At 42.9% G+C, this 24,971-nt stretch overlaps 1 protein-coding gene across 4 annotated transcripts in view; it reads left to right on the forward strand.

Annotated features, from left to right (window-relative positions):
* Positions 1–24,333, forward strand: part of SH2D1B (SH2 domain containing 1B) — a 33,523-nt gene extending 9,190 nt beyond the window's left edge. Inside the window, exons 3-14 of one of the 4 annotated variants that reach the window (XM_054187939.1) lie at positions 2,301–2,354; positions 2,483–2,641; positions 3,565–3,922; positions 5,024–5,211; positions 6,385–6,464; positions 11,049–11,153; positions 12,796–12,850; positions 13,278–13,410; positions 13,893–14,131; positions 18,091–18,154; positions 20,635–20,803; positions 23,453–24,325. In XM_054187939.1, coding sequence (XP_054043914.1) covers positions 13,998–14,131; positions 18,091–18,154; positions 20,635–20,803; positions 23,453–23,490 — 405 coding nt within the window. In that variant the 5' untranslated portion in view covers positions 2,301–2,354; positions 2,483–2,641; positions 3,565–3,922; ... (4 more) ...; positions 13,278–13,410; positions 13,893–13,997 and the 3' untranslated portion in view covers positions 23,491–24,325. Of the gene's footprint in view, positions 1–2,300; positions 2,355–2,482; positions 2,642–3,564; positions 3,923–5,023; positions 5,212–6,384; positions 6,465–11,048; positions 13,411–13,892; positions 14,132–16,486; positions 17,368–18,090; positions 18,155–20,634; positions 20,804–23,452 lie in introns of those variants that run through there. The other 3 variants (XM_054187938.1, XM_054187937.1, XM_054187940.1) reach the window with 3 other exon arrangements.
* The last annotated feature ends 638 nt before the right edge of the window (positions 24,334–24,971 follow it).

Genomic DNA, 24,971 nt, shown 5'->3' on the forward strand with positions numbered 1-24,971 from the left:
TTAAGCTTCTTTGTAGAAAACCGTGCTCTTCTCTCATCCTAATTCTGTAACATTCTTAGAGCTGATATCCAACTGCAGCCAAAACACACAGAATAATTATCCAAAATGCTAAGCCTGGTCTTTCTTCATGACAGCTATCACACTGCTTTCCATTAAGGAAACAATGTTAGAGGCTTTTATCAATATAAATCAGGAGGTGACTAAATACCGGTCTCTGATAATATAGACTCAATGATCTCAAAGGTCCTTTCCAGCCATGAAGATTCTATAGAAGATCCCTGTGATCTTGAACCTGCTTTTGGGTTGCGTATTACCCACCACCTAGACTAATGTTTCTGCAAGTAGCAATTCTGAATAGTAATGCAGATTGGAAAGTTGATTTATATTTCAACACTTTTAAAAGATGTTCACTTCCACTCTGGAAGCAGAAAAAATATTATCTCTACTGATTTAAGACATTGGATAATATATCTCTCCATGCCTTTAGCAAGATGATGGTTAGCAGTGAATTCACTACTGCTGATTGATCACAGAGATACCTGGCAGTTGTGAACACCCATTAACGCTTCAGTTAAGTGTTTCCAATGAGACGTGACAACCTGGCTATAGATGCTACATCCTGAGAGTACAGGGACTGAATGGTAGTCAAGTGAGTCCCTAATTAGCTAATTCACTTTACTTAGGAAAGAACATATAACAGTACCCAGTTGGCTGTATTTGCAGTATTAGCTGTGAAAAAACTGAAGAGGATATCTTGCGAAGCACAAGCTTGTGTTGTGACCCAAGAAGTAATTAAGTGCTATAAATACAGCTATTATTACACATCTGATATATAAAGAACTGGAAGCTAGTCACTTGGCAGCTGTGAATTCTTACCCAACTGGCAATGCAAACACTTTTTTGATAGGGTTGTTAATTTTAGATTAATTGATACATAGAGTCACATTGCCATCTAGAGACCGCATACAGATTTTGAACATATTTTGAAGTATTTATTAGCCTACTTACATTTAATACACTACTCCCCGAGAACAGTGCTTTTCACTGAAACAATGGCTTCCTTTGTGGTTATTAGTATTCAGTTTTGAACGTGGGTTTATCATTTGCCTTTGTGGGTTTTTTTTGAAACCTGATCTTCAATATGAAAATGCAAAGACGACTGGGGATTGGTGGAAGCAGGCTTAAAAAAACTAACCTAACAATCAAACCCAACTCCTGAAGTATTCACAACCTGAACCGCAGCCGTGCAGAGACGCACCAGAAGGCACTACGTGCTCTCAAACTAATGCTTATGAACTTCCACACTAATGGAGGTGGTATATGCTCTCCCTGGCTGTAATTATCGGGGTGGGGTTTAAGGCTCAGATAGGAAGTGCTTTGCGTTTCCAGCCTTGCCGGTAAGGGTTGTGTCGGGAAACCTGTCCGCTCGGCACTGGCTAACACGCTGTTTCCAAGCACGCGGCTTCACAGCTATTACAAGGAAGGGGATGCTGCAGGCACAGCGGAGCGTTACTTCTGCTCCGCTCCATAATCCCTGGGGGAACAAGCGCTTGGCAAAAGCAGCTTACCAGAAGGACCGAGGCAAGCAATCTGGGATGAGCGATGGAGAGAAGCAGCACATTTTAATTTTTTTAATTAAACCCAAGAGGTTTAATTAATGTCCTGTAATGACAAGGAGCCAGTCTGAATTTTCCTGAGACCTGAAGCATAAATTGAGATCTGCCCCTGAATATATCCACCTGCAGCTGTGCTGGAAACTTTGGGATTCAGGTGGCCTCAGGGTGAAGAGCCAGCGTCAGAAGCTGGGCAACATGTCTATGTAGATCTTCCACTGCCATAGTTTGTGCAATTCACTCGGGCATCCAAAACCAGTTGGATTATGTCTCTTGCCTCTGTGGAGAAGACAGATACACACATTTCATGTAAACTCCAAAAGGGCAGTGAGGACCCACAGAAGTGCTGTCATTTGTGCTTACACTTCATATCCTTGGTGTTTTGAAGGAGAAGGAAGAATAAGGTTTGGAGGCCCGGAGGGCAACTCTACTGTACTGGCAATCTCACACTCAGCCCTTCTCAGTGGCTGTAAAGCTATTTCAAAGCTGAGATGATGGCTTCCTCTGACCCTTCTCGATTCGTTACTTTACACTAGATGCTTGAATGCATGTCTTCTTTGCATACTTGCATTCTACATGCAAATTTAAACTCTTTTTTTTCTTTTCTTTTCTTTTTTGTTTTTAAGCAGAGTGTAAAAGGAGATTGGATAACTGTGTGGTAACAATAAAATACTGTGTGTGTTGCAGAAAAATCACTGGCAGGAAACATTGGCCCTATCTGGATCCTGATGTCTCCCGAAAGTATGTCTCTACATCTTCTTGAAGAAATTGTTCTTCCCCTGGCGGAAGGAGACCCCGCTTTTTGTTGCTCCAAAGGGTGTTTAACTATTATATCCTCATCTCACTATGTTTTTTCTGTCTCGCAAAAGGGTTTTTTCTCTTCTGGAAATGAAGACAAAACAGTGAGAGAAGCCTGACAATTCCCACAGCCAGTCCTGGATTACCTTTCTGCAGGAAGAGCAATTGTGCATATCTGCATCCAGGGTCTGCCAGGTGGTCGCTATGCAGAGGAAGTCTCAACCCTTTCTGTGAGTGCTGATAGACTGCCTGTGTTGGGGACATCTAGGATTTTGTGGCCAAAGGAAGTCCTTGAGAAAGAGCACACTGCCACGGTTGCTGGCAGCCCACGGGGCAGCCCTGCTCCTCCTGCACCATCGCAGCGATGTCTCTGAAGAAACCAGCTCCATGCTGAGATGGGTGTGCAAAACTCTGCCTTGCTGCCTTCTGTTCCTGTTCTTAAACACATAAGAATTTTTTTTTTTTTTTTTTACCTCATACAGGAGTGGAATGGGGCATATTAAAATTTGGGGGCTGCTGCAGTCCTCAATCCAGGGAGTAAAGTCAAAGCAAAAGGGATGCAGTGTATTTGGGGTTATCCATCACCACCGGACACATGGTGCCATGCACCCTTCAGCTTGACTCTTTCCTGTGATGAGGAAAAAGCACCTTCCTTTTTTTTTAACTCAGCTGAGTGAAATGTAGAAAGGGGAAAGAAAACGACAGCATGTCCCAGTCAAAATATGTAAGCAAGGGAGCTCCGAGAAAGTTTCTCGAGTTCAGTCTAGTTTACAGATCCTGTTCCCTCCTACTCCTTCATAGGACTAGTCTTGGAATGGCAGAAAAACACTTCTGACTTTCTTTAGGTAGATATATAGATAGATGTATATTGCTTAATCATAATACAGTAATACAGGCATATATACTCTTTGTTTTGTTGTTTTATACCAGTTAGTTTGTTGGTTCCTTCATAGTTTCTATACATAATTTAATCATAGTTTAAAACAAAGAACAAGACAAATTCTGTAACATTACCCAGTGTGAGAGACTGGAACCTCAAAATAATTGTCTTAAAGCTTGCTTAAGTTTCTGCAAATCGCCAGCAGGCTTGCGGGCTGATAAGCTTGTTTGTGTCTATTTAGCACCTTCTGCAGACCATTCTTTTGTTTACCAGTTACCACCCAAGATTGCCACCAGCTGAAAAGGGTGTAGGCCTTTGGTTATCAGAGTGCTCAGACCTGTAAACCCCAAACTTGCTAAGGCATGAAGACTGTGCTGAGCCAAGTGCTGCCCAAGCAACAGGGAGCAGGAAGAGCTCATGCGGTGACCATGTCAAACGACAAATACCTGGGCAAAGGCTATCGTCACACTGATTGGTCAAGCTACAGACTGACGTGGACTACAACTGGTGCGGTTGACCCACCACAATTTGGGAACCGGAACCCCCACCATCATCAAGACTTGGGAACCACGGATCAACGAGACGCTGCTGAATTCCAGAGGACCGCCAAGATGTCGTCGGGCCTGTGGTGGTGACTATACTCTTGCTGTGCTCCATAATACTGCTTCTCCTTTCTGCCTTTCCTCTACTTCCGCCTTTACTCTATCGCTCATCTCAGTGACTATTGATGGGGAATAACAGTAAACCTGCAGTGAGTGGCATCTGACCTCGTTTGTGTCTTAATCTCACGCTTGGAATCATTGCGAACCTCTCCCAGGCCCAATGGAGTCGGACTGGGACGTAACACCCAGAAATCTGTTTTCTTTCCCACTGTGAAAGGAATTTCTTGCATGTTTAGGCGTTCCAAAGTTTAACAGTTGAGTGCCTTTCTAAAGCCAAAGTCTACAGCCAAAGTCTACCCGCTGTTTGTCCAATATTAAATGTAACCATTGCGTACTTGTCTGTAACAAGCCGGGTGAGATGTTATTTAAATGAAAGTTGTTGAGGAAACCCACAGAGCTCCTTTCTGTTTGACAGGGCAATTTGTTGAATCACTTCAATGTGACAAATCAGCGTGACAGACCTATATTTTTTCAGCAGTCAAAAAATAACTCTAAGCTAAAGAAAAATGCCCAGCATGTAGTAAAGCGAGGGCTGCGGAGCAGAGGGGTCTAATTGGGCTCTCTCAGAGGGTGCTCAAGAAACAGGATCTACTCAGCAGTTTCCTGATAGCTCTGTTAAAAGTCACTTTATAGTTTGAGATTAATAATCTTCAAATTTGCAGGGAAGCCTGTGGGTAAAACCTCTTCTTTTTTTTTGCTGTAAATCCAAATGCTCCCCATGCAGGGTTTTACAGCCATGTTCCGGGCTTTCTCTGTGGGGACAGGGATGGTCCGGGACCCACGGCTGGGACCAGGCAGGTCCTGCTGGGACCAGGGTTTCCTACTGGGCCTCGATGGCAAACAGCTCCGGGGTCCAGGTCGCACCGCCCTAGTGGCACCCAGGACCCCCCGCAGCCACGCCAGCCCCACGGGGAGTGCGCTGGGGGCCCTTGCAGTTTGTAACTGAAAAGTCTGCATTGCATTTTCTTTCTTTCCATCCTAGTTACGGTGACAGAGCATTTGGGGGTTTTTTGGGCATCTTTTAAGCGGTGTCCTGTAACGATTTTTTTTTTTTTTTTTTTTCTTCGCAGGTGAGAAATAAGGTCCCTGTGAATTCACATCCAAGTATGTGTCTTCTCTAGATGGCAGAAGCGAGGCAGTGAGCTGCAAGTAGGACGGACTCAACAAACCAGAACAGCGAGCGCTTGCCACGCTTTTAGTACCAGCATGTCAGGTTGCAGAGCCACGAGCTGAGACGCTGGGAAAACCGCGGAAGGAGGTTTGTTTTGCTGCTTTTTAATGGAGAACATCTGCATACATGGATTATAACAGTCTTTATGTGATCACATATTCTTATCCTTCTCCCCTTTACAGGAGTTAAGTGAGCTTTGTTGATAAACTCCCAGATTTCCAAAGAAAAATGGAAGCGTTCGTGCCCCTAATTTTCATTCCTGCTTCCTTCTTCATGATTAATTTAACCAGTGCAGTGGAGTTATTTTCAGAGACACCAAGTCAGAGAATCATTTCACACAGCTTTCATGCTGTGAAATGGAGCATTTGGGTTTGAATATGAATTTGATAGTAGCAACAGTAGCAGCGGGAAGCTTTATCTGCCAAAGGGAGCCAAAATGAAACAGAACTAAGAGCTCCATCAGCAACAGTTAGTGAGTTATAGCTGTGCTGTCGTAGTTCAAGTCCTTTCTTTCTCCCCACTTAATCAAGTGACAGAAAAAGTGTTCCTGCCTGGCTCGGCAGCTCAAATCCAAGCATGCCATAAAAACGTAAAGCCCTTGATTAATGTTGGCCTCTAGTAATTTGTGTCAAAAAGAACAGAGGTTTGCTAAGTAGCCCGGGGATTTAGAAGAGCTAATTTTGGCTGAAGAGCTATACTATAATCTAGTTTCCTAAATCTTAATCTGTTTCTTTGCAAAATAATGAAAAATAGTAGAACACCCGTTAGGGGTTAGGGAGAATGTTTCTCACTGAGACAGGAAGGTACATTCACAGGTAAACGGTAAGTTGCCAAAGTGATGCTCTTAGGCTCTGAAATCCAGAGAACAGGTGGGAATCCTCACATGGCCTCCACTCAGGTTACTTTTGGAAACTGACCCTGAAAGAGAGAAAAGTTCCTCTGCTCAAAGACAGCTGTGCTGGAAAAGATCAAAACTAGCCACATGAATTTGATCAGAGAAGCTGAAACAGTGCAGGAAAACCATATTGCAGTGCAGTTCATGGGTTTTGTCTACATGAAAGTCATAGTTCTAACCCTTCATACTGCTCTAACGAATCACTTGTATGATCAATGTTTGCTTACACATCTTTAAACAAAATAAAGTTAAATCGTCTTTAGATACTTTCCCCTTTGTATTATTCTCTTCAGCCCTTGATCATTTTTAAGGAAAATTGGATTTTCTCTCACTCACTCACCTCTTTTTTTTTTTTTTTTTCCTAGTTCCCCTCCTTTCACTCCACCAGGGGGGTGCAAACTGGACCCCGGAGCTGTTTTCCATCAAGGAATCTTAGCAGCAATCTGTAAGTGTTAGACACACTAGTTAAATTTTCTTCTTGAATTTACATCATGATGATTTTTCTTTTGTTCTAAAGCAAATCCTGCCATCAACAAATATCACAAAAAAAACCTTTGTACCCAGGCACAATACACTGCAAAAGTACAGACCGGCATAGATACCATGCTAAAGTCGTGAATTTTGCAAAATTAGATGCAATTTGCTACTATAACGGTATTTCTTGCAAAAACCTTTATTGGTTCAGTTTGTACAGTAAGCCACAGTATTGTAACTGCTTAGCAACATAGCTCAATGAGAACTCAAATTTTCAGGAGACTTAGCTAGAGCTCAGCTTTCTTTCTGTTTTCTTATCTTGTGTTTTTTGCTATCGGTCAAACGACAAATGACCCATCGGCTTCCTGCTTTATCACACCAGCTGTCAAGCACACTGGCTTTGCTTCTAGCTGCTTTTGACCACAGCTTTCAATCTAACCCTGATCTCCCACACCTTCCCCAGTTATTCTCTGAACACTTAACTCTCTGAACACTTAACTCTCAATGCTGTCAAGGGACCTAGCTCTTCCCCAGATTTCCTATTCTTACAGGAGGCGCTACCAAGAGCTTTGCTGCGTTAGAGCTGCAGCCAGGAGAGGTGGTAGAACCAATATATATCTCAATAATAGGAGACGTCGCTATAAAAAGACCCCACTGAGTTTTAAACTGACAGAAGGAAAAACTAAAAATGAGTAAAGGCAACAATAGGGCAGAAAACAAGTTAGAGTTACGGTCACCCAGGACTTGGCACCACTGCAAAAAACGTTACAGGTCTTGTTTCTGTAACAGCTGCTCCGCATAAGCAAAAGTAGCTTACTATCTTGCTCTTCTCATCAAAAGATTTCTTCACTTATAGGCATCAAATTTTATAGAAGTAATAGCCAAAGTGGAGTCAGAGAAAAACAAAGAGAACAATTGCAAGAAAATGTGAATTGTGGGGAACTACTGAAGGAAGTGGTTCCATTTAGGGAAGAAAACACAAGACTGACTAAAGGATATAAGTGCTCTGACATATAGAAGACTTCTAGGAAGTGATAATCTAGCTTTTTTTTCCCTATGCATGGGTGGAAGCAGGCCAAGAGGAAGTCTCTGAGGGAAAAGAACTTCACTTTTTTCCCCCCTTTTCTAACATCTGAAAGTTAGTCACTGTGGGAGGCTATCCTAGGAACTGTGAAATCCCCTCCAGTGGATGAGGAATAAAAAACAACCTAATCCTATTTTGGAGCAGAATAAAACAATTTTTAAGAGCAGATTCACAACAGCCACAGCTTGGTTTGGTGTAGCTACGATTTCCGTGATGATGCCCAGAGGCTCAGCCTGGCTTGACTGCCTCAGCCACTGAAGACCCACCGCTTTGGGACATCCCTGTCATTTTACCTTCCCAGGCCTCTCATCACAACCTACACAGAACTTGGAGCAGTTCTCGGTCTTTTTTATCTCTGGAACGAAAAGCCCCTGTTGCCAAAAACTGTCCACAGCATGAATTAGTGTGGCTTCAAACTCTGTCACCGCTATGAGGACAGCCAACGTGAAAACGAGCTGCACATGAGAAACGAGACCAGGCTCACCAGCTGTGGTTTTCACCAGATGGGGTTACAGCCGTTTCCAGGAAAGCACTCCTCTGCACGGACTAGAAGCCCCGGCTCTACCCTGGATGCACAAAAATTATTATGCCAGGCAGTATCCTGAATTCACTGAGAAAGACTCTGCTCCTGTCTGTCATGTTAGGCAACACCCCTTCCAGTTCTTCTCTAGCCAAACGAGAGCCTCTGAGATACCAGGCAGTCTAGAAATTTCTATACTGAACAGTGGCAAAGAAACCCAGGTGTTGCACTCCCTCTGCATCCCCCTGGCCCATAACTGAAATACACACAGATTTTGTCACCGTCAATACCATCAGCTTGTATTTCTGACTACTCAAACTCAGCTGAGACGGCAGCCTGAGTATGCAGGTTTGTGTAAGCTAAAAACACTTGCTAAATTTGTTGAGCCAGGAATACTTGTTAGGAAATGCTTGCTCAGAGTTTACAGCTAAATTTGGCCCACGGAGGTATATTGTTATGTGATCCCAACATATATGGCAAAGATTCGACGCTGTGTGATACAAGCCATGGTGAGGCTCGTGGTGCAGCTCTGCGGTGGCTGACACAGATGTCTCCCACGTATTCATTTATGCAGCACCCATCAAAAGGTATCCCAGGCTGTGATCTGCAAGTCCTCTTTTGTCTTTGCCTTGCATTTTTGCCCTGGATTAGCACACCCCTGCCAGAGCAAAGCATCTATATGTATGTGCACGCGTGCAAGACACAAGGTGTCTGGCCACTGAATCATGTTTGTGGTTTAGTGACAGACCAGACCGTATTTACAGCCTCTCTCTTCTTTCTCCCTCCCAGACCTCTTTCTCTGGTATATTTCTATGACTTCTGCTTTTAAACCAAGCTGCTGTTTTCAGCTCCACTCGAATACTACAGATCGGTGAGGTAAAAGGAACATATTAATTCCTGGGTGTCCTGTTTTATCAAACACTGTCAGGGAGCTCTGGAAACTGTACTGCCTTGACATATCCTTTAAATTCTCAGCTCTGCCAAAGCTGTGCTTGCATCATGCACAGTGCACAGGCAGGTTTTCTGTCTCTGAAGCTGCTGTTTTACAGGTAGAACTTCTGCCCAGGAATATCACTTTTTTTTGTTTGAATAAAGAATAGGCAACCCTAAAAGGAACTAAAAATCCACAACTGCACAACCCCTCCCTCTTCACCCCATGATGCTTTCCAAGGGGAGAGATTTTTAAAATGATGATCTTAGATGAGCCAGAGCAAAACTCTAATCTGGCCACGTCAAACATGTCCGTGCCCCAGCCTTCAGCCGACAGAAATACATCAGATACGGGACCATGCTTGCAAACAAATGGAATGCGTTGCACAAAATACACCATCTGACTAGTGACATAGGAAATTTCTTCCCTTCCTAACAGGAACTTACCATGATGGTTGCAAAATGTGAGTTGTTGCTGAAGTTTTACCAAAGCTGGCTATGCAGATGCAGACCAGTAAGAAAACGCGTGGTCCCAGTTTCTGACTCGGTGCTGTGGTTGATGGGACAGAAGCAGAAGGAGCTGGAGTTTCTTTTTCTCCTGGAAAGCACAGCAGAAGTGTTTCTAAAGAGGAACAGAGAAAACACTTGGTTTTGTCGTAGGCAGTTGTTTGGTAGCTGCACAAAAATAGTGAGGAAAGAAAACCTTCCTCAGCAGAGAAAGATATTGAGCCCATTGTGCTTTCTCTTAAAATGAAGTTGGTGGTTTCACCCCCATTTTTCTGTATCCGGAGCAGAAACTAATTCTTTAAGAAGCGGGTAGAAGGGTTGGCTTCCTTAGACACAAAAGTAGCAATTCATCACCATCTAGTGCTGCTTGAGATGCTGTAGTTAGTCTGACTGACCTCCATCTGCTGCTCCAAAAGGTTGTGGGTCTCCCCACGCCAGTCCAGTGTCACACCTGCCAGCCCTGTGTGGCTATCTCAGATGTCCTAGGATGCCTATTATAACACTAGGTGCTCTTTTAGACCTGCGAATATACACGCTCAGAGAATTTTAGAGGTGATTCAGTTCGGTGGTTTTCAGACTTGGAAACTAGGAAGGCTAAGCAGAACATCATCAATAGTAGTATCTAGAGTTGAGTATTAAGCTCAAAATTTGTCATTTTCACCAGTGTAAGCACCATTGCTCTGATACCACGTGAGCTCAGTAACTGCCCAGACCATGAAGGAGGTTACATGTATTAGTGATCATGTGTGATAGTATCTTTCACTACATTCAGTTATTTATTACCAAATCTACAAATCTTTGGTGTCTGTTCCAGCCCCTTTTATTTACGCTAAGGCCTTCTCCCAAGTCTAACCCTTCTGCTGTCCTTGTTTCGTTTTTGTTAAAAGCTTTTTCTATTTGGCATATTGAATTATTTTATCACAGGCTAACTTCTTTCTCTCCTTAAGATGTGTTTTTCCTTTTCAAATCTTCTTTCTCAGTATTCTCAAGCTCCTGTCAATTTGTCCCCTTCTTTTTCTTTCAGTCCTACAAATATTACACAAATGGATATTTTTTTCATTATTTGTCTGATAATCCTTAGCTATTTTACCCTTCCCTCAAATGTAGCTCCTGATTCCCATTCCAAAATTTCTCATCCCATTGAGACTCTTGAAGTTGTTGCCTCTTGAAATTGTTGCAAGGTCTCTGATAAATTCACTATATTTCAAGTCCCTTGCTTTAAACTCTCCTTTATGTCTCAAATCCACTTGAGTATTTTTTGAGGTCCATTGCTTCTTCCCTTTCAAAGTTTTCTCAGTATTCTTCCTGTCACTGCATTGTCTTGCTTCTTGTTCCGTTTCTCCCAGTCTCCCCTGTTGCTGCTCCTGCTGCTCCATGTAGAATCCCCTCTCCACGCTTTGTCTTCCTGCCTCTGGTGCATTTGCTCCATCCAAACCCTGCTCTCGGCTTTCCCTTGCCTTATGCCCGTTGCCTGGGTCTCAGTGTCATCTCAAACCTCACTATATCTTTCCCAGAGCTAGTTCAAGACTTCCGAACAGCGTCGATGGAACAGAAATGTGCTGACTTAAGGACCAACGCCAACACTGCACATGCCATTGGCAGGAAAAGGAAAAGGCTGGGTAAGAACGAGCCTGCTGCTACCACTGTTACCTGAGGAGGAAGGTGGTCAAGGCTGTGGATGGTGACTGCTGCTGAAAGGAGACCCCAGCCCCCATTTCTCCTCAAGCACTTTCTCCTTCTCAAGGTTGGGTTGGTTTTTTTAATCATCAGAGAAGCACTCTACTAAGGGGTCAGCGGGCAACGTGTGGCTGCTCTTTCCCTTTACGTAACTTCTAGATTCAGATCTGAAACTAGAGTCTGAAACTTCTAGATCCAGTATTGAAATTACCATCTTCTGTTTGTGCGCCTAGCTAATGAGGTCTTTAGGGAAAATTGTGAAGAACGTGTAGTCATTACCTTCCTGAAAAAGGAATTTACAGTTGTTTCCTATCTGCAGAGGAGAGAGAGCCTGCCTGAAGCAGGGCAGCACTGACCAGCAGCTACCCTTCCTTTGCAAAGCTGGGCTTCTGAAAGAGCCACCCACCTCACAGTACCTCATGGAAATCTTTTATTTATAAGATGCGTAGACAAATGCCCCAAACGGTTTTAACCCATAGGAAAATATAGGTGTATTCGATAACAAGAAGAACTTTTGCCACATGCTCTTAATGATGCTTGCAAGGTGAGGGGGAGTATTTTCCCCCCACTCTCACTGCCCCCTTGGGGAAGGGAAATTTTTCTATTGGTAATCTGTGGTCACTGCAGCACAGACTTCAGCTTTAGCTTCACCTTGGACTTGCCCTTTTTTATATTTCTCTCTTAGGGGAATCTTGTTTTCTAACTCCCTTAATTTCTTTGACACAAAGGCATACCTTTCCGCTTTATTCCTGAACTCAGATGCCATTTGGAAATGCTCTTAGTGTCATGCATGATTAACTTGCCGTTAAACACGCTAATGTTCGTATAAAAATTTTGTGGGTATAAAGTTGTGAGAGTAAGAAACATGAAAGTAACGGCTGCGTGCACAGCACAGCTGACCTTTCTTACTAGTGCTCAGGCAGTATTTACCTTTTTTTTTTCCACAGGATGTTTTTTCCACTCTGTGGTCAAGATGCCAGTGGTCACTGTACCTCACACTTGGTTTCTCTATTAAAATCCTTGTGTAGTTCTACAGCTTATTTTGACGAACTCTGTTTAAACTTCTCCATGAACAGAGAATTGCAAAGTTTTTTCTGGAGCCTTCCATGCCTTCACAACTGAGGCTGATCAAGACATCACAAACACTCATTTTCTTTTCTCAAATTCACCTATTGATTTTGAACAATAAAGACAAGAGTTCCTATAGATAGTGTCCTCCTCACCCTATACAGTCCTGACGTGTTCCTGTAGCATAGCTCAATCTATGGCTTTAGTGAGGTAGATGACACACAGAAAAATAATAGTCACATGAGTGACCACCCCCACCATCATAACTGATCCTTTATCATACTTCATTTGCAAAAAGGGAGGAGAACTGAGATATTGCCAGCAGCATGCTGTAACTCTGGCATTTCCTAAGTGCTGAGTACTTGCCATCACAAGTTACTTGGAGTTTTGTGAAACTGAGGAAGATTTGTGAAAAAGAAGGTGTTCTTTTCCAACCTAAATGATTCTATGATATGATTCTATGAATATCAAAATGACATCTTTTGCCATTCCCTTGTCTTCTGTGTGGATTATCAGCAAGGTGAATCCTGGAACTGCACCACACAGGTCCTATGTCACCAGTACTAATGGGGTAAGTGGGAGTAGTGGTGCCAGACTTTACCATCTTGAATGGAAATTGCAGGGGTCATTACCTTGGTGGGAAGGGTCACCAGCACAGCTTGGCAACATGGAAATTATGACCCATCACAAGGACTTCATAGTTCAGAAAGAGTTAGCCCTAGGTGTCAGAGCTGGGAGGTGAATGTGCAAACAGTATATTTTGAAATCAGGAAGACCTTTACCAGTGCCAACGCTCATGTATCTGGACTCTGTTTTGAACCTCGAGAGCGGGCTGTATTGCAGGGGTCCCAGATACTTCTCCCCTCCTTTGAGTACTCAGTCTCTCCTGCCATTCTTGCCACCTGAGTCACTGCTTTCCCCACATCTTCAGGTCCTCCCTCAATTTGCTCTCCCTCACAAACGCTGCCCAGCCTGGTTCTTATCTTCTGCTTCTCCAGGTCTGTGTGCTCCTTCCCGGTCCTTGGGAACCCCTGGGTTCCAGCAGGGAGAGTATGAAATGCCTGGGAGAGCATCTCCTGTGGAGCTGGGCAGCATTTCCTACATCAGGGAGCAGCAGTTCTACACGTGGCTGTATCCTGTCCTTGTTGAATTGACGGCAGCTTCCCAGGGGTGGCAAAACACACTATCTGATCCCCTTCTCCTTCCTGCCGTGTTTCCTAAATCATGGCACAGAGACAGCAGAACTTCATGATAAAATAGCTATACTTTAAAAATAAGAAAGCGGGGGGGGGCGGTGGGTGGGCACGCTATTTGCAGAGCTTCAAGCAACTTTAAACATAAAAGTTAACTTCAAAATATAACTATGCTTAGGTGTCAACTTAGATATTGCATAGCTTCAAAGCTATTGCCCAACTCAAATGTCAGTTCTGCTGATATAATGTGGCAAGAGACTCTTCCCTTCTGATGTGGACTGTGACCAGTGTAGACAAACCATTTCCCATTTCCTGCCTTTGTGAGCTGTAAGCACAGGCCGATAGCTGATTTCACTACAGATAGGTCCGTGATAACAACACAGATGAACTCGTGTATGTACTTAGCACTTCCAATTTCAGTTGTCTGCAGACAGCTGCATTTGGAATAAGGCTTCTTTTAATGCCACGCTTCTGCCTTTCTCTGGAATTGCTTTGAAAGGCAAGAGACCTTGTTTTCTTTTGTCCATGGAGTTCTCATTTTTTCATGGAAAGATAACAAGAAGAGCCTGTGAAGAACTGCTGGTCAAGAATGGGAAGAACGGTAGCTATTTAATACGAGAGAGTGAAAGCGTGGAAGGAGCACTGTGTCTCTGTGTCTTGTAAGTATTGATGCTAATTTTTTTATGAGTTCTCGATCCAAAGACAAGCGTTCATCTTCTCTAACATTAATAGTTCTTCCCTAATATTAACAGACTTCAAGGGGGTGTGTATATGTATTCAAGTAATGCTGGTTGCCTTAGGCTTCCTTGTAGTGAGTGGTGAGAGCGTGGCCTTTGCAAAAGAGTTTTTATACAACAAAGGATAGATGAACTGTAATCTGCTGATGCTGGTCTCTCTCTGCAGACGATAAGGGGAGCCCAGAGAAAATAGCTTAGCCTGCCAAAACATGGTAAGAACCTTACTCAAAGTCACTGCCTCTGTAATGATGAGTAAATAGCATTTTAGCACTGCTGAGACCCTGAAAAATCTCACAGCAGGTTAAAAAATAGTCCCTTCTTCATAGGCTTTCTATCTGATGAAAGTTTAGCCTTGTGCTTCAAAGGAATAATAGCTGATGTGAGAACATAAACTGAGACAGAAAGCTATAAAGTCCTGTTTGAATTCATATGACAAGTCCGTGGACAAGACAGGCATAGAAAATTGCTACTTCTAGTACTTAACTTTAATTACTACCATTAACATTTTATTATTTTCTTTTCCTGTAGGGAATAGTAATTTTATTTCCCTTTCAAGAAGCCTATTTTACACTTTTCATATATAATTGATCTGTTCCTAATGTGTTTAAAGTTTATAAATTAGTAACTCTGAGTCTTTGTTTGACCCTATGAGATTTTACACTCTCCTTGAGGATGTGTTTGAGTATGACATGAAAAATTTTTAACACCACATTATTATTCAATTCAATTAATTCAATTAATTGAATTAATTCAAAAATATCAGCAAATGTTTTTACAAATAATCAAAAATATGTTTCTTTTGAAATAAAGGAGAAGGGAGAAAAAGAGAGAGGGGAGATGGAGTACTATGGCGTTGGTAGGGAGAAGTAAGGAGGTCCGTGAAATGATAGAGTAAGGAGAAGAGAAATGGCAAGAGGGGGACAAACTGAGCCCTCAGGGAAGGAGCTGCAGGAACCTGCTTTCAATATGGTGTGGAAGGAGACAACATAGCGGGAGCGGGGAGGGCAGGGACCGTGGGAGAGAAAGGACATGTACACCCTATCAGAAGGGACAAATGGGGATCCTGGCACAGAGGAAGAACGGCAATACTAGTCCCTGACGTGGGAAAACAGCTGTTGAGATCGCACGCAGTAGAGGCAGATGAGAAAGCAAAGGCCTGCTTAGGTGTGTGCAACGAGTTTCACCCACTGATGTAGGAGAGGGCACACCTACACAGGACATCATGGGCAGGTGCAAGCTGACATAAAGGTTAAGCTTGGTGCCACGCTAAAACAGTTGCTTTCCCTTTCTTCTTTTTCTTTCCTTTTTTTTTTTTTTTTTTTTTTAAGGGCAAAGCAGATCTACCTTGTGGTATTGATAGCTTGCAGACGTACTTTTGTCCATCAGCGGTGTTCTGGGCAGGCATATAAAAAAAGCATGTGACTTCCAGCTAGTCTCTCTGGGTTTTTAGTGTTAAAAACTGCTAAAAACTTCAGTGTATTTGTCTTTAACTTGTGCATTAACAAATGTAGTTTGTTAACGTAGTTAAATTGTAGAAGTGCCAGCAATGGTATAACAGATACTGGCTTGGAGAGGTGTAAGCAAGGGTTGTCTTCAGATAGCAAATGGGATGGATGGTAATAGTGTGTTGGCTCGGAATTGTCTCGGAGACTGGACTGTCTGTCAGTGGTTGCTTAGGCAGAAGGAAGCTGTCCTAAAACTGGAGGCAATCAACACTGGAATCCCCAGTGCTGTTTCAAGACAACTTTTGGATTAGGATTGCATCTCAAAGCATTGCTTAGCACCTAACATAGTTGATGCAAAAAACTGATGCATGCTTCTCAAATTAGCACATCCATGGGCAGAGATACTGACCCACTTGCGACAGAAAACAACTTTTTTTGTCCTCTACTGATCGGGGTGTTGGGGGAGGGCACTCCCATGGAGGATCTGGGAGTCAGAATGATGGGATCAGTTCAAAAGCATCTCTTCTGTAATCGGGCAGGGCGCACAGCTCTGCTGATACATCTTCCTCCACAGCAGACTGTCGCTTTCATCCAAAGCTGTCGCAGGTCTCTGACGGTGCCTCAGTCTAGACCTACTGCTTTTGCTACTGTTCTCCTTACGGCTCACCATGTCATTCTACCAAAAAAATCTCCTCTCACCCTGCTATTCTGCTACAGGATCTCCCCTGTGCCCAGACCAGGCGCTTTATTAATTTGTACCATATGCAGCTGTTGGTAAGCTTTTAGTAGTTAATGCGGAAAGAGAAGTTCCCATTTTAATGGTAGTTTCATGTTTATTCAGTAAAAACTACAGTAGACAAATAATATCTAGGCAGTAACCTTTCAAAACTTGGATGACAGGTAGAGAACAAGTTTCAGAAATTCTGGTAGGTTTTTTTTCTCACTTCTACGTCTATGTTTAAAGAATGAACATCCTTCGGGTTGGAAGGGACCTTAAAGATCATCTAGTTCCAACCCCCCTGCCATGGGCAGGGACACCTCCCACTAGACCAGGCTGCTCAAAGCCCCATCCAGCCTGGCCTTGAACACTTCCAGGAATGGGGCATCCACAACTTCTCTGGGCAACCTGTTCCAGTGTCTCACCACCCTCAGAGTTAAGAATTTCTTCCTGATATCCTATCTAAATCTACCCTCTCTCAGTCTGAAGCCATTACCCCGTGTCCTATCATTACACTCCCTGATAAAGAGTCCCTCCCCATCCTTCCTTTAGGTACTGGAAGGCTGCCATAAGGTCTCCCCGGAGCCTTCTCTTCTCCAGGTTGAACAACCCCAACTCTCTCAGCCCATCCTCATAGGAGAGGTGCTCTAGCCCTCTGATCATCTTCGTGGCCCTCCGCGGGACCCATTCCAACAAGTCTATGTCGGAGTTGACCAGGCCACGGCTCTTCTCCTCCCTGCTGATGGCGACACTGCAGTTCTCAATGACGTGTGTGCCAGTCCTTTGCCTGCAGTTTATTCTCATGTTGACATTTGCACAAAGTGGTTTCTTGTACTGTGGAGCAATTCTGCTGGTGGGGAGCAAGGACTTAGGCATCCTATGGAAGTAAGGACTCTTCTCTTACATGGCACCTGCAGTGGAGTTCCAGGCTCTATTTTGTGTTTTACCGCCTCAGAACAAGTAATACATGTTCCCAGTGACATCCAGCCCTTTCTGTATGTATAAACTCGAATAATTTTCATTGCTTTGACTTACCAGATCTATTTTATTGGAGCTGTAGTATTACAAAACTCAGCATAGGAAATGCACCTAAGACGCCAGAGGAAAGCTCAGGCAGTTAGCTGATGTGGAGGTGAGCTGGCTGGACATGCTTTATCAAGACCTATGCTAAAGCAAAGTGCAGTGACTGCAGATTGAACAGAACATTCTTACCTACATTTCCCATACCTGGCCTAATTCTGCAGGGCAAAAAAGAGCACCATAAATTTGGTCCAAAATCAAACAGATCTGCGTAGCGATGCATAGGGGTTTAGGTCTGAATGAGTAAGGTATGATAAAGTAATATTTGGGTTTCTGAGGCTTAAGGAAACAACATGCATGACTAATTTTGGCTAACAGAAGATTAAACACATGACTTAGAGAATCTTAAATATTTTGAAGGCTCCAATATATGAATCAAATGGAAAAACGAAGGCTCCAATATATGAATCAAATGGAAAAGTGAACGTATATATGTATAATGGGTGTTATTTAGCATGAGGTATTCCTTTAGATTTGTTTCTTTGCTTTTAGTCTTTCATTGTATTGCTATTTACTTTAAGATACAAGCAAACAAGCAAAACCAAAACCTGGCTGTCAAGATCAGCTGTAGCAGTCTAAGCAAGTTGCAGTGGTCTGACAGTTCATGAAAAGCATAATGTATACAACGTTTTTCACAGGTTTGAAAACCTCATCTACACTTACCGTATCTTCAGGGAATGCCAAGGATATTTTAGAATACAGGTGAGTAACTCTCATTTCATCTGTAAAGATTGCTCTAAAGACCACTGTCCTGATTAAAAAAATTAATACACATGAACACATTACCTTAGAAAGTATTTCCAAGTTTGCTTTCTTCTCTACTCAATTCTTGACTTTTTAATGTTATACTTATTGCATATGAGCTCAGAAGTAGCTATTATCTTTGTAGAAATCCCTTATAACCTAAGTGGATCTGTTATTTGTTGACAAGCTGCTTTCTGATTTGACCATTTCCTTTTTATAGCATTGAAGAAAAATCTATCACTTTCATTATTTGCTCCTGCTCCTAATTACCTTTATTATTATTATGATTTGAAAGCTCTGCTATTGCATTCAGCATCTTGTAGGGGTTTTGAATATTGCAAGGATGGTTTTGATTTAAAGAGACCTATCTATAATTCTCTGCGATTCCGGGGCACCTGAAGTGGTGACCCCAGATAATGCTGCTCATTACTTGAATAAGCATAAGAGCAGACTGGATCAATCAAATCCCTAGGCAAGGTGTGAGGACACTTAAAAAGCTGGTTCACTCCTTTGCTTGTAGTAGGGCAGTCAACAGGACTGCCAACAATTAAGTAGCATTTAAGTGGAATGAGGAGCTCACTCCATAAAGAACACACCAAGCTCTCATATGCTGTTAATTTCGTGCTTATTAGTGGTTTGGACTGAATACAAAAGACACAATTTCCCATGAAGAATTGAATGGTTTGTTGACAAAAAATAATCTATTTTGGACTATAGCCACTCTTCCGGATTTTGCTGTCATGCCTATCAACAGATAACTCCTCAACACTTTCTGTTTCTTCAAACGCAATTTTCCTTACAAGTTTTTGCCAAAAACGTGAAAGAAGGGTTCTGTTCTTCAAAGTTTTAAGTCAGATTGTTTTGTCTCTCTAAAATAATATACTGAAATAATATATGGATGGTGGAAGGGAGATTGTATAGGTGTTTTTAAGGGCCAGATTCATCCCTGAACTTTCTAGAGTGCGGTAGGTTGACCCCCGCCAGCAGCTAAGCACCCACACAGCTGCTCCCTCACTCCCCGCTCTTCACAGGACAGGATGAGGGGAGGAGAACACGAAGAGCAAAAATGAGGAAACTCCTGGATCAAGACAAAAGACAGTTTAAGAGCTGAAGCAAAGTTGTGCGTGCAAGCAAAGCAAAGAAGGAGTTTGAGCACTACCTTCCGCTGGGAGACAGATGTTTAGCCACCTCCTGGAAAGCAGGGCCTAATGGTTATTTGGAAAGACAAGTGCCATAACCATGAATGTCCCCACTTTCCTCAGTTTTTATTGCTCAGCACAATGTCATGTGAGATGGGACATCTCTTCGGTCAGTTCAGGTCTGCTGTCCTGGCCGTGTACCCTCCCAGCATCTTGCGCACCCCTAGCCTACTCGCTGGGGGAGCAGAGCAGGAAAACCAGACAACATCAATGCTGTGCAAGCATTGTTCAGCAACAGCCAAAACAGGGGTGTGTTATCAACACTGTTTTAGTCACTAATTCAAATTACAGCTCTATACTGGCTGCTACGAAGAAAGTTAGCGCCATCCCAGCCAGACCCAGCACACGGAGGCAGTGGCACCCAGTCCCACACAGGGCTGAAGGGAAGCTAAAGGATGCAGAAAAACAAAGAAAATAAAGACATGTTTCTTTGTCACATAGCAAATGAAGTGAAACCAAAGCCCCATTCACTTTCATCGACCAGTAGTAGAACCCTTGCTGTGACTAGAGCTGATTAATGTGCCTACTGTCTCACCCTCCTGAAGTCACCAATGTTGCAAAGCGTACAGGTCATTGGGGGGCTGTGCCATGGAAGCCATTCCGTACAGCTGTGTGAACCCGCACGTTAAAAAGCAGTTTGTGAGAACGCTGTTCCCCAGCTTGGGAGTGTCATCCTCTGTGCTCGGCCTCAGGACCCTGTAATGCAAATCACAAATCTGAGACAAATCATAAAGTCCTGCCCAAAAGTGAAAGCTGGCACCGGGGACTTTGATATGGATCCTCAGACAGGTCCACTGCCTCTGCAGCTGTCCTTTGCTTGACAATGCTGACCTTTGTAAAACGTTTGGCTTCTGCTTGTCACGTAGGTGTTTAAATCCAACATTTTAAGTGAGAAATATGTTGCCCCTAAACTTGTGCTCTAACAGCCGAGGGAAGTCTGTAACGCTGTCACTCTTCCACGCTGCTGCAGTGGACAGCTGCAGCACACATCCGAGCCGGTATTTTAAACTGGTGTTCTTTTTTTTTTAAAGAAAAGATGGTGAGGGAGATTACACTTGGTGCCATAACCACACCAGCAAACAGATGTCCCCAGTGTTTTAAGGACAGCAGAATATCTGTCACCAAATCTGTTTACAAAACAGCTCCTCGGTAAAAAAGAAACAGCCTACCATTCCTTTCATTTAGAGAACCCTGTGTGAGGGGCAATTGCAAACAAACTTTATTTTCCTTTCCTTGCAGACTTCTGAAGGTGTCCCAGAGAGGATCTTCAAAACATTAAAGGACCTAGTATACACTTATGAAAAGCCAAATCAAGGTCTAATAACAAACCTTCGCTACCCAGTAGAGAAACGAAAGTCTTCACAAAGAAGCCAGAGGTTCAAGTCAGGAAAGGACGACATTTATGATGGTGAGAAATTTGGTATCTCTGCCTTTGTGGTGTGGTTGGTTTGTTTCTTTAAGATGACTTCACTGACAGGTCTGTGGTGAATAGTTGCTACTGAGAATAGTTGCCGAGACCAGCCTGCATGGACAGAAGTTCAACATCCTTCTTTCTCTCTTATGTTCACTGGAAAAGGATTATTCCCAGCTGACAGATTACGTACCCTCAACAACTGCAAGTTAACAAATTAAAATTGCAAGAGATACAGAAGGCAAAGCATGATGTTGCCCGCAGCTCACCCTTCATGGGTGTTGATGCTTCTAGGTTAGGGAAGGCTGAGGACCAGTTTTACCCAAGGTGCTTCTGCCAAGCTGCCAGGCCCCTGCACTGCACTGGGAGTTGAGGTTGTCTTTTACCTTCGTTGTCCAGGTTTGAAAGCTATTTTTATACCAAAATCTAACTAGGTTATTTTTGAGATGCTAGGGAAGAAAAAAAAAAAAAAAGGAAAAAAAAAAAAAAAGAAAAAAAAATCCAGCTAGCTTGTGGCTTTTTGAGATTTGTATTAAAACATGATTAATTTTTTAAGTTAGTATGTTGAAAATAAGACGCGTATAGCCTTGTCCTCAGAATCACAGCTTTGGAACCAGAGAGTTCAGTCTCTGGTTTATCTTCTGCTAACTTACGTTCACAAGTCCCAGGTATAACATAAGTATACAATGTTTCTACATGACAGAAATATGCAAATGGTATGATAAAGACGGAGGTTTTCACAAAGTGGTAGACCATGTTTTATAGTCCAAGGTCAACTTTATGTCCTTCATTTGGGGAGGATGAATAGAGATACTATTAGTAACTTGCAGATGTACCACATCTGCTCTAAAAAAAGGTTTTTATGGTATCTTGTCATTGTCACTCCAGGGAGATGGAAAATACTGCAGTAGCATGGATATATATATTTTAGGAAAAATCAAGTGTAATACGTATTTTGTTGTCTGGTCCTGCAACATAAACTTGTCTAGAAGATGCACAATGCCCTGGGCTGGACTGACAGGGAGGAAAACAAACACTTTCATTTCACTGTCAAAATGTTTGTGGTTGTTATAAAAACAAGGGCTTTTAGAAATAATCAAATCAGTTTGGAATTATTGCTGTTCAAATTTAATTTAACTTTCACTTACACTGCAGACCAAATGTCCTCCTCAGACTGCCATGTTACGTGCTCACGGGGGGAGGTTTGGTTAGTGTCGGGATGGGTATCATCTCCCTGAAATGCAGGCATGGCACAGAACCCCGCGGTGTTTCCCAAAGCAAGCACCACATTCATACGGCCTGGTACCTCGTGTTGCACCAGCAGCTTTGCAGCACATGCAGGACCGAGTGCTCCAGTGCAACCAGTGGAACAGCACATGGGACCGCGGTCACAACATTGGTAGTTGGACAGTTTTGAACGTTGTTTTCTAGCCCAGGAACAGCTTGTCTGAGAGTAGCTGCTGGAAGAGACAGTAGGAGATCATGGAGATTGAGCCCTAAGCGTTCAATTTCTGCCTTTCTGCTATCTTCTCAAAAAACATAATACATCCAACAAGGTCTAAGAGAGAAAGCTTTTTTTTCAGGCTCTCCTCCCTCAGTCGGGAGGAGAGCTTCTCTGTTGGGTATTTATTTAGTGAAGAAAGACTGTATTATGCTATAGTCTTAGCTATCTCAGCTCTTGATCTGATTTACTGAGTAGGGATGATTTCCAACATTTGAGTGTTTCTCAGGAAAAAGAGGTCTCAGGTGGATACAACTGTTTCATACAGTAATTTACAGAGTTTGCTGGCTCAGAAAAGACAACATGGGCACAGAATCACAGAATGGCAGGGGTTGGAAGGGACCTCTGGAGATCACCTAGTCCAACCCCCTGCCAGAGCAGGGTCACCTAAAGCAGGCTGCACAGGAACGCGTCCAGGCGGGTTTTGAATGTCTCCAGAGACGGAGACTCCACCACCTCTCTGGGTAGCCTGTTCCAGTGCTCTGCCACCTTCAAAGTAAAGAAGTTCCTTCTCATGTTTAGGTGGAACTTCCTATGCTCAAGTTTGTGCCCGTTACCTCTTGTCCTGTTGCCAGGCACCACTGAAAGAGCCTGGCCCCATCCTCCTGACACCCACCCTTTATGTATTTATAAGTGTTGATAAGGTCCCCCCTCAGCCGACTTTTTTCCAGACTGAAGGGACCCAAATCCCTCAGTCTTTCTTCATAAGAGAGGTGTTCCAGTCCCCTAACCATCTTCCTAGTTCTACACTGGACTCTCTCCAGCAGTTCCCTTCCTTCTTCAACTGGGGAGCCCAGAACTGGACACAGTACTCCAGATGTGGCTCATGAGGGCCAGGTAGAGGGGGAGGATGACCTCCCTCGACCTGCTGGCCACACTCTTCTTGATGCACCCCAGGATGCCACTGGCCTTCTTGGCCACAAGGGCACATTGCTGGCTCACCTGGAGGACCCAGTCCGTTGGGTACGGGGCTTAAACATTGGCCCTGCAGTAGCAGAGCGAGCACTGAGAAACTAAACTGGGCTGTTGATACTTGTCCAGCAACACAGCCATGGGCCGTCCTTGCTTACCCTGGGCTTTCAGAGCAGCCACGTGCAATGACATCTTCTTTTTCGTTTGTTTGTTTGTTATTGATTTCTTTACAGAAATTGATGACAGCGATTACATCACTGTCTTACCCTGAATGATCTGCAACCTGGTGGTTTGGGAAGCTGCCATCCCAGCTGTGCCACAGCACAGGAGATGAGCTGTGGAGAGCTGCCAGCTAGGCATCCTCTGCCGTGCATCTCTACCTCAGGAACCGGCGCCTTTGGCGGACTGGCAGAGCAGTTGTATTTTCTCCCAGTAGATCTAGTACAAGCTGTGATATATTTTTGTTCAGCAATAAAAGAATTAATTTTTATAAGACACATGCATGCATATACAATATATATGGGAGGGGGAAGGGTATCTGGGTGCACATCTGTGTATTTTGATTTTTTTAGTCAGCCAACTGTCCAAGATGTCTACTGCTAAAATGAATAATCTGTTAGAAAGCCACATTATAAATACAATAAATGAATTTGCATAAAGCAGTAGTTTATGGCAGACCTGATATCTGTTGATAAAAATGATACATAATAAAAATTCTATTGAATGATATGATGCTTAAAAACCTCTAAACTCTTATTTTGTGCACAATTCATGTTACTTCATTGCTGGATAAGTGGATAGTGTTTCAGCTGTGTCAAGGAATACCACCAGTATTACCCTGTAGTTTGCAATAATCTAAATTAAAACAAAAAGGCTTTGTTAAATCCATGCTGTAAAGGATTAATCAACACCATGAAAATGCTTTGAAATACTTTTAATATCAATGAATGTTTCTGGTGGTTTATGAGATGAGTGCAAGTTCTACATGCATGTTGGTATGAACATATCCTTTTTTTTTTTTTAAGAGATACTGTACTACATTTCATTTGCTACTGCCATTACCTCTGTATCGTAATGTTGTATGGGTTTTGTTATTTTTCAGTGTAAGAATTTGCTTTAATCTTACCCCTCACTTTAAATATTTAATATATACTTTTGTTCTGAAGGCGGCCTGCAACTAGCAGCCCAAGCCAGAACTCGAATGTATGTCCTGATATTCTCAGTCGCTAGTACCAACCCCCTCTCCATTCGTGATCTTGAGGAAGACATTTATATTTGTTGCGTGTTTGTTTAAGATATTTCACAAATTATATATGTATTTTCATGGGTACTACTAGTTAGATTTCTTTCTTATTATACCAGTATTTGGCATATATATATACACACACACAGAGATACACACTTACATATATTACCAGTATCTTATATTACCAGTATTTGTCAAAGGACTTTTAGATCTTTCAGTGCTTTGGACGTCATTATGAATTTAGCAGTGCTAACAGTTTTTGGCGCCAGGCTGAAATGGTACTTGTAGCATGAAGAAGACAAATAAGAATATTAATTAACCCTGGCATTGCCAAAAATACTAACATATGTGTCCAAAAATCATGAATAGAAAAGAAAGTAGTTGTCCACGAAAAAATGGTACTATCGGAGGGAAAAGAAACAACCCTTGCCCTGCAGAAGTGCACGCACTGGTGTGTCTCTTCATTGGCAGAACTCAGCACCCGTCTGGGAGCTGGTTATCTCATG

Source organism: Rissa tridactyla, chromosome 1, assembly GCF_028500815.1.
Source record: "Rissa tridactyla isolate bRisTri1 chromosome 1, bRisTri1.patW.cur.20221130, whole genome shotgun sequence".
NCBI classification, from domain to species: domain Eukaryota; kingdom Metazoa; phylum Chordata; class Aves; order Charadriiformes; family Laridae; genus Rissa; species Rissa tridactyla.